We start from the raw sequence: 15,537 nt of genomic DNA, 5'->3' as shown, positions 1-15,537 counted from the left end.
ATATTCTTTTCAATAAACTGATGTTCTGAAAGAATGTGAGCAAAAGGAGTGAAGCTGTGAAATAAAGTCTTCCAATTTCTAGGCCCTGGATTGACTCTCGATACTCTTTTTTACTCCTGACTCCTGCACAGAACAAATTCTCAAAAGCTTACTAAAAAAGAAAGAACGTGTTATGAGTGCACTGAATTTATAGGTACTCAGAAGCCAAGAGTCCTGACTCTTAACAAGCAAGAGACATATCACTCCCACTTCACAGGTCAGCATCAAGTCAATTTAGATACATGGAGATGGACTTGCATGTAAGTCACTGCATCCAAAAGCTCATTACTGTTATCTACAGACCCTCTTCCTGGAGCTGACTGTCCTCCAGGAAGTTGCCTGCTAAAACGTCCTTGGCTCAGGGTCCAGTTCTCAGCTGTTCAGGTGTTGTGGGAATGAGAAGGGAAGACATTCCCTGCCTTTCTCAATGCTGAGGGTTCAGAGGCCCAACAGACCCACTCTAGACAAGCTGGCTGACTGACAGGCAGAGTTCTCTGGGCATCACACACTTGCTCACACTCACCCTCCATGGTGTCCCATCAAGGTCCCTCTGCAGCTCTTCCAGCAGGGCCACAGCCTCCTCACCACTCTCAGGGTGATGCAGCTGTACCCAGGTCCGGAGTTCCCCAGGCAAAATGCTCAGGAACTGCTCCAGCACCAGTAGCTCCAGGATCTGGGCCTTGGAGAGAATGTCAGGCCTCAGCCACCAGCGGCAGAGCTCTCGGAGCCGGCTGAAAGTCTCTAGGGGCCCAGAAGATTCATAGTAGCGAAGCTGCCTGAAGAGCTGGCGAAATAGCTCCTGGCCAGAACGGTTGAGTGTCTGTGGCCTGGCAGCCTGCACTGAAGTATAGCCTTCATCCTCTTCTTCCTTCTTTACCATCTGAAGACGCCCTCGTTCCCTTGAAGCCTGGGCCTGAGCTGGATGAACTGCATACCACCTACCTGGAGGCATCACTCCTGCTCAGAGTCTACCCAGCAGAGTGCACACCAAATCTATGTTAGCCGTGTCACTGCTGGGACCTCAGGAGTAGTTATTCAGCACTTTGCTGGGACATCAGATGTCACTGGCAAGAGACTAAAATAAACAATATTATTGTTCAGGAGGGATGTGAGAATGATGGTACAGTTAGATCCCGATAGCCAGAATCACCCTTGGATGTATGAAAAGAGAGCATATGAAGATTTGCACAGTCGTGCCTGCCAATATGAAGCAGGTGAGGGCTAGATTGTCACATATGCCATAAACTAAGAAAATATTCCGGAATACACAAAAATGTGTACAGGGCTTATATGCTAAAAATTACAAACGGCTGATGAAAGAAACCAAAGAAGATCTAAATAATGGATACATACCGTATCACATACTGGAAGATGACATAGAAAGGAGGCAATATTCCCCCAGATCCACGGGATTAATGCTATTCCTATCAATATCTCAGCAAAGTTTTTTGTATATGTAGACAAGATTATCCTAAAATTTATGTGGAAAAGTAAAGGAATTACAATAGCTAAAACAGTTTCTAAAAATTAGAATAAAGTGTGAAGAAATCTATTTAATTTCAAGACTTAGAGATACAATAATCAAGACTACAGATCTACCAAGTGGTAAAGTAGGTATTTACCCCAAGAATACAAGAACATGGGGCACTGGGTGGCTCAGCAGCCAAGTACCTGCTTCAGCTCAGGGCATGATCCTGGGGTCCTGGGATCAAGTCCTGCCATCAGGCTCCCTAAGGGGAGTGTGCTTCTCCCTCTACCTATGTCTCTGCCTCTCTGTTTCTCATGAATAAATAAATAAAATCTTGAAAAAAAAAAACAAGAACACTAATTCAAAGTGATACATGCACCCCAACATTTATGGTAGCATTATCTACAATATCCAAATTATGGAAACAGACCAAGTGTCCAATGACTGGTGAACAGATAAAGAAGATGTGGTATAGATATACAATGGAATATTACTCAGCCATCAAAAAGAATGAAATCTTGCCATTGGCAACAACATGGATGGAGCCAGAGAGTATTATGTTAAGTGAACTAAGTCAGTCAAAGAAAGGCAAATACCATTATTTCACTCATATGTGGAATTTAAGAAACAAAACAAATGAGCAAAAAGGGGGGGAGAGAGAAAGTACACATGCACATGTGCGTCAAACCAAGAAACAATCTTTAACAAACTGATGGTCACCAGAGGAGAGATGGGGGGGGGGGGGGGGAATAGGTGATATGCATTATTTTGTGCACTTGTACTGGGTACAGGGTGTTGTGTGGAAGTGCTGAATCACTATATTGTACATCTGAAACTAATATAACACTGTATGTGAACTAACTAGAATTTCAATAAAAACTTAAAAAGAAAAGAGACTGTGGTATTGGTGGAAGAAGAGACACAAACCGGTGGAAAAGAAAAACCTGCAATACAAATATGCCCAACTGGTCTGTAATATCAAATGTGACTTTACTAATATATTTAAAATATCTCAAATAAGCAATTCAAAAACAAAACAAATGCTGATTAGGAATCCCTTAAATGACTATGGCCCCAACAATGGGTTATGAAGTGTAATTTGGAAACTACTAACCCAGCCCTCTACTAAACTCCTTATTTCCTTTAGTAATTCATGCTAATGGAGGCTATCCAAAGGTTAAGCCACACTCAGGAGCCACTAGAGCTTAGTAACAGAGTAGAGGACATGAACTAAGACTGACCTGGGTTCAAATCAACCTCCTCATTTATCAACTGACTATGGAGACATCACTTTACCTCTTAAAATCTCTGTGACCTCACTGTATAAAACGGGTATGGCTGTGGGGTCTAAGTGAAAAAACAACCTGGGCACATTTTGGGCTCTCAGTGAATGTTTGTTTCTTCAGACCTAGGCAAAGAGCTTATGCTGCAGGCCACACCGCTGTGCAGGAGTCTACCCTACTGATGTGCCCAAATGATTTTTTTTATAAAGGTGCAAAAACCAATTCAAAGGAGGAAGGATACTTAAATACTGATGGAGAAACTGGACACTGACAGACAAAATCATGAGGGCCAATGTAAACCTTACAGCTTACACAAAAATCAATTCAAAATGAATCCTGGACTTAAATATAAAACATGAAACTATGCAACTTTTAGAAAAAAGCACAGGAGAAAATCTTTAGGCTCTAAGATTAGGCAGTCATTAGAACTGACACTAAAAGCATGATCCATAAAAAGGAAAACTGATAAACTGAACCTCATCAAAATTTAAAACCGCTCTAGGAAGACCTTTGTTGAGAGCATGAGAAGACAAGCTACAGATTGGAAGATAATATTTACAAGCCACATATCTGACAAAGAACTAATATCTGACTATAATAAGAATTCTCAGCAGTAAAAAGGGCAAACAATCCCATTAGAAAATGGGCAAAAGACATGAAGATATATTTCACCAATGAGGACACACAAATAAGCATATGAGAAAATGTTCAACATGATTAGCCATCAGGGAAATGCAAATTAAAACAATAACATAATCACTATACATCTACCAGAATGGCTAAAATAAAACGTGGCAACACCAAATGCTGTTGAGGATACAAAGAAACCAGACCACTCAGGATGCCTGGGTGGCTCAATGGTTGAGCATCTGTCTTCGGCTCAGGTGATGATCCCAGGGTCTTGGGATCGAGTCCCATATTGGGCTCCCCACAGGGAGCCTTGCTCCTCTCTCTCCCTCTGCCTCTGCCTCTCTGTGTCTCTCATGAATAAATAAATAAAATCGTAAAAAAAAAAAAAAAAAAAAAAAACCACCAGAAAGAACCAAATCACTCATCCATTACTAGCGGGAATGTAAAATTGTACAGCTACTTTGGGAAGCAGTGTAGTGGTTTCTTAAAAACTCAACTAGTGTGGCTCAGCAGTTAAGCACCTGCCTTTAAGGCATGATCCTGGGGTCCTGGGGATCGACTCCCACATCAGGCTCCCTGCAAGCCTGCTTCTCCCTCTGCCTAGGTCTCTGTGTCTCTCTGTGTCTCTCATGAATAAAGAAAATCTTAAAAAAAAAAAAAAAACTCAACAGGTACCTACCTACCAAACAATCTAGTAGTTGCACACCTAGACATATATCCCAGAAAAATGAAAACTTATGTCCACAGAAAAACTTGTATACAATTGTTCACTGCAGCCTATTCATAATAGCCCAAATCTGGAAACCACCCAGATGTCCTGCAATGGATGAATAGTTAATCTAAGGTACAACCATACTATGGAACACTACTTGCAATAAAAAGAATGAGTATTTGCAACAACTTGGATACATCTCCAGAGAATGATGATGAATGAAAAGAGCCAACCTGAAAAGGTTACACAGTATATGATTCTATTTATACAATATTCTTGAAAAAGATAGAAATGGACAGCAGATTAGTGGTCGCCAGGGTAGTTAAGGACTGCAAGGCAGAGTTGGAGGATATTATGGTTTTACTTAATTAAGAACTGACTTCATTTTTGATATTTGACTGCTGACAGCTTTTAAGCCCACCACTCTTAGTTCTCCTTCCTGCCAACATCTGGACAGTGAAATAAGAAAGTCCAGCTGCTCCCTTAACACTGGCAGGAAGTTCAAAGTTCAAAGCACACAAGCCCTGGCCCGTGTATAAAAATCCTCACCCCAGCTTCACTCTAACCATAATAAAAGCCAAAGCCAGTCACCTCTCCTTGCTCTCTGAAGCGATTTTTTTTTTACATTTAAAACTACTTTAATATAAGGATATCAATTCAAATCACGTTTTACATTTCTACTTAAGTTTATATTATAGTAAAACTATTTTACACTGAAAAACAAGTTGATATATCATGACATAATGTCTTACAAACATTCTTTGACATTCACATTTATATTATTGGATATTTCAAAGTCCACTTGAATAAATTTTCTATTATATACCAAATCACCTAACAAAAACAAATCTATAATGCTAATCTGCTTTGGTATTGAGATATATTGAATATCTGCTTTGATATATCAAGTGAGGATATTCAGTATTTATTATTACTTCCTTTGAGAAATCCATTGATTTTGGGATACCTGGGTGGCTCAGTTGGTTAAGCACCTACCTTCGACTCAGGTCAGTATCCCAGGGTCCTGAAATCAAGCCCTGTGTTGGGCTTCCTGCTCAGTGAGAAGCCTGCTTCTCCCTCTACCCATCCCTCCCTGCTTGTGCTTATTCTCTCTCTCTCAAATAAATAAAATCTTTAAAGAAAAATGAGAGAGAAATAACACTGATTTTTAGAACACATTTAAATCAGTCTTGGTCTGGAGATGGGCACTTAGGGGAGCACTTGATGGGTTGAGCACTGGGTGTTATTCCATATGTTGGCAAATTGAACACCAATAAAAAATAAATTAAAATAAAAAAAATAAGTCTTGGTATCTAGTAATAACATTTGAACAATACCCAAAAATTCTTCATTTATTGTTGAATTTCCACAAGACTAATTTTTAAATATTTATTTAAAAATGAAGAGAAAAAGTGTTAGTCCTATCTAGTGGAACAGAATTATGAGAAGAAAGAAAGTAAGAATGATCTTCAACGTTGGCTTCTAAGCTATGTTTTGTATAACTTAAACATTCAGTTCTCATCATTCTGCTGCAATAAAACCAAGCCTGTTTATTGTAATAATAATAACCAATATTAGAGTCTTTGAAAATCATGATCATAATTAATGCTTGGATTTAAAGCATGATGAAATGAATGGCAACCTCTTGGATCCCATTTTAAATTAGTTCTACTTCCAAATAACATTTTAAAACAGTTTTAAGGGCAGCCAGGTGGCTCAGCGGTTTAGCGCCGCCTGCGGCCCAGGGTGTGATCCTGGAGACCCTGGATCGAGTCCCATGTCAGGCTCTCTGTATGATGCCTGCTTCTCCCTCTACCTGTGTCTCTGCCTCTCTCTCTCTCTCTGTCTCTATGAATAAATAAATAAAATCTTAAAAAAAAAAAAAAAGTTTTAAGTAACCTAACTGATTAGCCAGCATCAGCTTAGGAATTTTTTCAGTGCTCTAAGGTATAACTTTTGCCATCAAAAAGCACAGTTAAAGACTTTTGATTACTTATGAATAAAACAAATCAAGAACTAAAATACCAGTGCTTCCTATGACAAGGCCTTCAAGTAACATTCCCTCTAAAATTATTTTTTTTTAAGATTTTATTTATTTATTCATGACAGACACAGAAAGACAGGCACAGACATTGCCAGAGGGTGAAGCAGGCTCCATGCAGGGAGCCCAACGTGGGACTCGTGGGACTCGATCCTAGAATTCTAGGATCTTGCCCTGGGCTAAAGGCAGGCGCTCAACCGCTGAGCCACCCAGGTGTCCCTCCCCCCATAATTAAAGTAACATTTTATTTCTCCCTCTAAGAGCTTATTAAGGAAAAGAAATCACTTTCTTTTTAGTTGAGGTAACAAAAACCTGCTCCCTAGTCATATGCTGTAAAAGCCACTGTTTGAGATGGAATATAGCAAATGTAAGTAAGAAATAAACTACAATATAATCAAATTCCATGGTGTCCATGGACATACTTCATAGTCTCCCACATGATAAGATACTCTTCAGATTCTGGAAGAATAGTTCCTAATTATCTTTGCCAATGAATTACATCAAATGGATAGGATATGATCTGTGCTATTGCTCCAGCAACATCACCACAAAGTAAATTTATATCAGTTTTTAAAAAATAAGACATTAGGATCATCTGATGAAGGTCTGCCAAAAAGAGTAGGAGCACAGGAAAGCCTAATACTCTTTAAAGTACCAAAAAATAAAAATGAAACACTTGCATCTGGAGCCATTCCTAGCATAGTAGGCATCAGGCCTCTGTAAAATCCAAGAAAACCACCTTGATTTGCATAAATTGTTTTGAATGCATGAATAATTCTTGCATAATTATGTTCCTCTTTCACCTGGGATGCTAGGCATACTCTAACCATGTTAAGAGGATTGGTACAGATAACTGCTGTCATACTTGCCATGGATGCAGCAATTTATCTGTGCACATGGCCATAAACCCCTAGCTTTATAATAATTAACATTTTATAATGCTCAAATGCCATAAACTATATTGCACTGTAGAAAAAGATCCAAATCATCACTGCACATTCACTTTATACAATCAAAGGTATCCCTCCTTTTGGGGAATAGCACACAAAGCAGAAAATACTCCTAAATACATATAATGGTGATTGTGAGTTTGTAATAAAACTTACTCAATCCAAAAGAGCAACTGTTGTTTTGGCATAGCATCTGGCAATACCTCTAGCCAGAAAGGAGTACAACCAGAAGTCCCAGTGAGCAGTGGGCCCTCTGGCTCCTGCCACCTGTGGTACACTGGGAGGGGGAGTTGGCTGTTGCCAGGACTGCAGTCACCACCATGAGGATCAGGGCCATGTGGGGAACTTTGGTCAACACTTCACAAAACACAGCCATGGTCAGAGCAGGTAGTGACAGGGCACCGACCTCCACACAAGTGGGATAGAATATCTCTTAAGACATTTTAGACCAGCTTGCGGGATCCCTGGGTGGCGCGGAGGTTTGGTGCCTGCCTTTGGCCCAGGGCGCTGATCCTGGAGACCCGGGATCGAATCCCACATCGGGCTCGCGGTGCATGGAGCCTGCTTCTCCCTCTCCTTCTCCCTCTGCCTGTGTCTCTGCCTCTCTCTCTCCCTGTGTGCCTATCATAAATAAATTAAAAAAAAAATAAAAAAAAAGACCAGCTTGGAGCCTGCCTTCTTTTTTCCAGAAGCCTCATTTAAGAGAGTAGTAAATCTCTTCATATCCATATTCATATATTCAATATATATTCATATTCATATTCATAGAGTGCACCTGTGTCATCAGTCTTAACGTCCAACCAAATATTTTGTAAAGAGGTCTATTCCACCAACAAGGGGTGACAAAAATACTATTAAAAAAAAAAGGGAAACGTGAAAGATCTGTGTGGTGATGAAAATGCTCTGTATCTTGATTACATCAATGTCAATATCACTGTACTACAGTTTCACAAGACGTTATTACTGAGACCATGGTTGGGGGTGGGTAAACAATACATGGCGTTTTTCTTGTGACTACATGTAAATATACAATTATTTCTTTTTTTTTATATACAATTATTTCAAAATGAGTTTTGTTTTGTTTTTTAAAGAAATGCTCCTGTTGGAATAATATAGTCCTAAATATTCAATAAGTAAAAGAAATAGCAAGGAAATTAGAAGACGTTTTGAAATAAGCAAAAATGAACACAAAACATCCCAAAACTAATAGGATGAAATTAACTTCAGGGAGTGCTTAGGGGGAATTTTATTCTGTGAATGAATATATTAATAAACTAATGCATAATTAATTTTTGCATATCCAAAAAAGAAAGATCTGAAATCAACCAATCCTTTTACCTTAAAAAACTGGAAAAAAGGGGATCCCTGGGTGAGGCAGCGGTTTGGCGCCTGCCTTTGGCCCAGGGCGCAATCCTGGAGACCTGAGATCGAATCCCACGTCGGGCTCCCGGTGCATGGAGCCTGCTTCTCCCTCTGCCTGTGTCTCTGCCTCTCTCTCTCTCTCTCTGTGACTATCATAAATAAAAAAATAAAAAATAAATAAAATAAAAAATAAAAAAGATTTATGTATTAAAAAAAAAAAAACTGGAAAAAGAAGGGTAAACTAAACCTGAAGCAAGCAGAAGGTTAGAAACAGCAAAGGATATAGTGGAAATTAATGAAACAAAGATTAGAAAAACAAAAGAGAAAATCAATGAACTAAAAACTTGGTTCACTGAAAAGATAATATTGATAAACCTTTAAATATACTGATGAAGAAAAAAAGATTCAAATATGTAAATACGAAATGAAAGAAGTAGTATGTTTATGTATGTATGCTTATCCTACAGACTTTACAGGAATTTTTTAAAAGATTTATTTGATAAAGAGAGCGAGCACAAGCAGAGGGGGTGGCAGGGAAAGGGAAAGGGAAAGGAAGCCCGATGCAGGACTTGATCTCGGGACCCTGGGATCATGACCTGAGCCAAAGGCAGATGCTTAACCCACTGAGCCACCCCGGTGCTGTTTATAGGAACTTTGAAAAATTATTTAAAAATAATTTTTTGGGGGGGAGGCAAGATGGTGGAAAAGGAGGGGACCTCATTTCATCTTGTCTCCTGGATTTAGATAACTACCAAATCATTCTGAACACCTATGAATTCCACCTGAGATATAAGAAAAGAATTGCTGGAAATCTACAAATAGAAAAGCAACCACTGTTTGCAAGGTAAGAGGTACAGAGAAGTGAATCTGAGGGGATGTATTGGAAGATAATCAGCAGGGGGAGGGAGCCTCTGTAAGACAGCTACCAGAAAGTGTATAATCCCCAAGAGCAATAGTGGAGCCTTTAGAAGTCTGCTCCAGTGAGAGATGACCCTGCTTGAGAGGTGATCAGGTCATGATCCCAGTCACCCTGTTCTTTCTGAGACCCCACAGTGGAGCGTCACAGAATCCTAGGTGGGACTGTGGGGTCTCCGAAAGAACAGGGTGCCTGAGACAGCAGAGTTCCCAAGCACTGGTGCAGGGAAACTGGTAAGAATCATTGAGCCCAGGAGGGAACACTCAGCTTGGTTCTCCATGAACAGCAAACCACAGCATGACTGGATGAAAGCTCTCTTGTGGGGAACCTGCAAAGGAAAGAAAAGGGATGGCCCATAGCCTTCCACTGGGAGGAGTGGCAAGGGAGCGTGCACAACCAGGTGACTGCTGTCTTTGCGGGGGACCTGAAAAAGACAGATATGCAGCGACCCTCTCGCTTTCCCTTGGGAGAATCGGTCCCCCGCACACAACACAGGAGTCTGCAGAGTTCGACACACACAAAAGTGAAGACCACTTACCCCTGAAAGTTTACTGAAAAGAGGGGATCTGATCTTTCAGCTCTGAGGCTGGAGATCTGCCTGGCCATTTTTATTTTCATCCTCTAAGGAGGCACAGAAAACAAAAGCACATAAAGCAAGGAGTAGCAGCTCACACAGAGTCCGGCCCCCTGGCAATGAGTGGTACAACTCCACCCAGGCAGACACCTGAGAATCAGCACATCACGTCCCTCCCTGTGAAGACCAGCTGGAACCCTCCCTGTGAAGACCAGCTGGAACACCAAGTTTACAAAGCACACAAGACTGCAAAATTCAAGTACTAGGAGAAAATAGTATATAAAACCTGTGGTTTATATCTCATGATTCATTTAAGTTTCAGTTTAAAATTTTCCCTTTTTTCCTCTTTTCAACTAGTTTCTTATTTTATCAACTCTTTATAAGTCTTTAACATTCATTTTTTAATTTAAGTTTTTTTAGATATATACTTGATTTTTGCCTTTCTTTTACTGTATTCAATTTTATTTTGTATATATATATATAAGTTTGCCTTAACAATTCTAGGATTCAGTGTCTTCTAACAAACAGACCAAAATATAACCAGGACCAAGTGGATCACCTTATTTTGTTCACTCTATGAGATTATATTTTCTTTGCTCCCACTCTGATTTTTATTTTTTCTTTTTCTTTTCTTTTTGGTTTCTAATCTCTCTGGATTTGTCTCATGTACATTTTGCTTCGATCGTGGTTGATATTTTTTATTTTGTTGATTCATTCATCCATTATTCTCTAAGAAAAATGAATAAAAAGAAGAATTTACAACAAAAGAAAGAACCAGAGATACCATTCTCTACCACAGATCTAATTGATATGGAGATAAGTAAGATGTTGGCGCTGGAATTCAGAATAACAAATATAAACAAATATAAATACCAAAGAACAAACACATATTACTAGCTGGGCTTGAAAAAGAGCATAAAAGATTAGGAGAAAATCTCTTAGTACAGAAATTAGATCTAATCAGGCTGAAAGTAAAAATGCTCTGAGATGCAGCCTAAACTGGATGCTCTAACAGCTAGGGTAACTGAGGCAAAAAAGAGTAAGTGACATACAAGACAAGTTGATAGGAAGGAAGTTGAGGAAAAAAGAGAAAAACAACTAATACCCATGAACAGAAGCTTCAATAAATCAGTGATGCCATAAAAAGAACCAACATTAGAATATTAGGGTGCCTGAGGGCAAAGGGAGAGAGAGAAAATTCCCTAATCTGGAGAAGGAAACAGGCATTCATATCTAAGGGACAACTCTCAAAATCAATAAAAATAGATCAACACTCCCACATATAAGAGAGAAGCTTGCAAGTTTCAGACATAAAGAGAAAATACTGAAAGCAGCTCAAGACAAGAGGTTCCTCACTTACTGAGGAAGGAATATTACACTGATTCAGTCCTATCCACAAAGAGGACTGGCATGATATATTCAGGATACTAAATGAGAAAAACATCCAGCCAAAAATATATTGACCTCTCTGGCTTTGTCTAGTGTGTATTTCCCTTGGATCATGGTTGATATTTTTGATTTGTTCACTCATTCATCCATTCCTCTTGGGTAAAATGACTAGAAGGAGGAAATAACAACAAAAGAAAGAACCAGAGATACTGCTCTCTACCACAGATCTAATTGATATGGATATAAGTAAGATGGCAGAGCTGGAATTCAGGATTACAATGATGAAGTTACTAGCTGGGCTTGAAAAAAGCATAAAAGACACTAGAGACTTTTTTTAGTGCAGAAGTAAGATCTAATCAGGCCAAAATTAAAAATACTCTGAGATACAGTCTAAACTGGGTGCTCCAACAGCCAGGGTAAATGAGGCAGAAGAGAGAAAGTGACATTGAAGAAGGGTTGATAGAAATTAAGTAAGGTGAAGAAAAGAGAGAAAAACAATACCCATGGGGAGAGGCTTTGAGAAATCTTTTTATGATGTCATAAAAAGAACTAACACCAGAATTATTGAGGTGTGTGAAGATGAGGGGGAGGCAGACGGTATATTTGAGCAAATCATAGCTGATAAATTCCCTAATCTGAGGAAAGAAACAGGCATTCAAGTCAAAGAGGTAGGGAGGAATGTTCCAAAAATCAATAAAAATAGATCAGTGCTGCTACATATAGTAGTGAAGCTTGCAAATTTCAGAGAAAAGAAAAATTCTTAAAGCAGTTTGAGACAAGTTCTTCATCTACAGTGGTATAAGACCTAGACGACAACAGACTGATCCACAGACCTGGCAGGCCAGAGAGGGCTGGCATGATATATTCAGGGTACTAAATGAGAATACCATGCAGCTGAGAATATTTTATCCAGCAAGGCTGTCATTCAGAATGGAAAGAGAGATAAAGAAGTTCCAGGACAGACAGACTGAAAGAATATGTGACCACCGAGCCAGTCCTGCAAGAAATATTAAGGGGGATCTTGTAAGCGAAGAGAGAGCACAAGAGTAAGACAGACCAGAAATAGAGACAATGTACAGAAACAGGGGCTTTACAGGTAATACAATGGCACTAAATTCATGTCTTTCAATAGTTACTCTGAATGTAAATCAGCTAAATGCTCCAAACAAAAAACAAAGAATACCAGAGTGGGGGGGGGGGGGGGGGGAGCAAGACTCATCCATATGCTGTCTACAAGAGACTCATTTTAGACTCCAGACTGAGAGTGAGGGGGTGGAGAACCACTTATCATGCCAATGGACCTCAAAAGAAAGCTGGGGTACAAATCTTTTTATCAGGCAAGTTACATTTAAATCACAGACTGTAATAAGACATGTAGGATGCCATATCATACATAAAAGGTCTATCCAACATGACCTAACAATTGTAAAAATTTCTGCTCCTAACTTGGGAGCAGCCAATTATATCAACCAATTGATAACCAAAGTAAAGAAACACACAGATAATACTTTAATAGTAGGAGACCTCCCCACCCCACTCACAGTAATGGACAGATCGTCTAAAGTAGAAGATGAATAAGGATCAAGGGCTTTGAATGACACACTGGACCACATGGACTTCACAGATATATACAGAGCACTCCGCCCTAATCCAACAGAATACACAGTCTTCTCAACTGCACATGGCACATTCTCCAGAACAGATCACATACTGGGTCACAAATCAGGTCTCAGTCTCTACCAAGAGAATGAGATTACTCCCTGCCTATTTTCAGACCGCAATGCACTGAAATTTAAATTCAAACAACAGAGGAAATTTGGAAGGAACTTAAACACTTGAAGGTTAAAGAGCATCCTAGTGTAGAGTGAACACGTCAAACAGGAAATTAAAGAAGAACTTTTAAAAAATTCATGGAGACAAAACACAACTGTTCAATACCTTTGCGATACAGCAGAGGTGGTCCTAAGAGGGAAGTACATTGTAATACAAGTCTCTCTCAAGAATTAGAAAAATCTCATACACAAGCTAACCTTACACCTAAAAGAGCTAGAGAATGAACATCAAATAAAGCCTATACCAAGCAGGAGAAGAAAAATAATAAAGATTAGAGCAAAACTCAATGAAACAGAGACCAGAAGAACTGTAAAGCAGATCAACAAAACTAGGAGCTGGTTCTTTGAAAGAACTAATAGGATCAACAAGCCCCTAGCCAGGCTTATCGAAGAGAAGAGAAGAGAAGAGAGAAGAGAGGAGAGAGAAGAGAGAAGAGAGAAGAGAGGAGAGAGGAGAGAGGAGAGAGGAGAGAGGAGAGAGGAGAGAGGAGAGAGAGAGGAGAAGAGAGAAGAAAGAAAGGACCCAAATAAGATCAGGAATGAAAGAGGAGAGACATGACCAACACCAAGGAAATACAAGGGATTTTAAGAACATAGTATGAGCAACTATATGCCAACAAATTAGGCAATCTGGAAGAATGGATGCATTCCTGGAAACTTATAAACTACCAAAAGCGAAACAGGAAGAAGTAGAAAAGCTGAACGTACCAATAACCACCAAAGTATTAAAGCACTTATCATAATAGTGAAAGGGAATATAAAGGAAGGGAGAAGAAATGTGTGGGAAATATCAGAAAGGGAGACAGAACATAAAGACTCCTAACTCTGGGAAACGAACTAGGGGTGGTGGAAGGGGAGGAGGGAGGAGGGTGGGGGGGAATGGGTGACGGGCACTGAGGGGGACACTTGACGGGATGAGCACTGGGTGTTATTCTGTATGTTGGTAAATTGAACACCAAAAAAATTAATTTATAAAAATAAAAATAAAATAAAGCACTTATCACAAATCTCCCAACAAATAATAGTCTAGGGCCAGATGTCCTCCTGGCAGAATTCTACCAAACATTTAAAGAAGAATTAATATCTATATTCCTGAATATGTTTTTTAAAAATAGAAATGAAAGCTTCCACACTAATTTTTACATTTTTTATTTAAATTTGCCAACATATAGTGTAACACTCAATGCTCATCCCATCACCTGCTCCCCTCAGTGCCCATCACTGACTTACTCCATACCCCCACCCACCTCCCCTTCCATTAAGCTTTGTATATTTCCCAGAGTTAGGTGTCTCATGGTTTGTGTCTCTAAGAAATAGTGAAAGGGATTATAGGGGAAAGGAGAGGAACTGAGTGAAAAATTAGAGACACAATTCCTTGTATGGGTGAAACCACATAGTGATTGCCCTTTTCCAACTGACTTATTTCACTCAGCACCATACCCTCCAGTTCCACCCATGTGGAAGCAAATGGTGGGTATTGCCGTTTCTAATGGCTGAGTAATATTGTGTGTGTGTGTGTGTGTGTGTGTGTGTGTACCACATCTTCTTTAACCAGTCATCTTTCGATGGACACCAGGCTCCTTCCACCATTTGGCTATTGTGGGCATTGCTGGTATGAATATTGGGGTGCAGGTGCTCCAGCATTCCACTGCATCTGTATCTTTGGGATACATACCCAATTGTGCAATTGCTGGGTCATAGGGTAGCCCTGTTTTTAACTTCTTGAGGAACCTCCACACTGTTTTCCAGACTGGTTGCCTCAGCTTGCATTCCCACCAACAGTGCAAGGGAGTTCCCCTTTCTCCATATCCTCTCCAACATTTGTCGTTTCCTCTGTTGCTAATTTTCAACATTTTCAATGGTGTAAGGTGGTACCTCATTGTGGTTTTTATTCGTATTTCCCTGATGGCAAGTGATGCGGAGCATTTTCTCATTTGTTTGTTGGCCATGTCTATGTCTTCCTCTGTGAAATTTCTGTTCATGTCTTTTGCCCATTTCATGATTGGATTGTTTGTTTCTAGGGTGTTGGGTTTAATAAGTTCTCTGTAGATCTTGGATATTAGCTCTTTATCTGATAGGTCATTTGCAAATATCTTCTCCCATTCTGTAGGCTGTCTTTTAGTTTTGCCGTTTCTTTTGTTGTGTAAAAGCATTTTTTCTTGAATAAATCCCAAGAGTTTGTGTTTGCTTTGTTTCCCTTGCCTTCATAGATGTACCTTGCAAGAAGTTACCGTAGCCAAGTTCAAAAAGGTTGTTGCCTGTGTTCTCCTCCAGCATTTTGATGAATTCTTGTCTCACATTTAGATCTTTCATATATTTTGAGTTTGTCTTTCTGTTTGGT

The 15,537-nt window shown here is 39.6% G+C and overlaps 1 protein-coding gene and 1 pseudogene across 6 annotated transcripts in view; both read right to left on the bottom strand.

The window, feature by feature from the left end:
* The window catches only part of ZNF445 (zinc finger protein 445), a 41,563-nt gene that overhangs the window by 10,798 nt on the left and 15,228 nt on the right, over positions 1-15,537 (bottom strand). For all 6 annotated transcript variants that reach the window (XM_072727415.1, XM_072727417.1, XM_072727419.1 and 3 more), the window contains exon 2: positions 563-1,114. In XM_072727415.1, coding sequence (XP_072583516.1) covers positions 563-991 — 429 coding nt within the window. In that variant the 5' untranslated portion in view covers positions 992-1,114. The remainder of the gene's footprint in view (positions 1-562; positions 1,115-15,537) is intronic.
* LOC112933286 (solute carrier family 25 member 16 pseudogene) lies at positions 6,416-7,283 on the bottom strand (annotated as a pseudogene).

This window comes from Vulpes vulpes, chromosome 11 (assembly GCF_048418805.1).
Source record: "Vulpes vulpes isolate BD-2025 chromosome 11, VulVul3, whole genome shotgun sequence".
Classification (NCBI taxonomy): Eukaryota; Metazoa; Chordata; class Mammalia; order Carnivora; family Canidae; genus Vulpes; species Vulpes vulpes.
The sequence above is the reverse complement of the archived record's forward strand: the minus strand, read 5'-3'. Positions and strand labels throughout refer to the sequence as shown.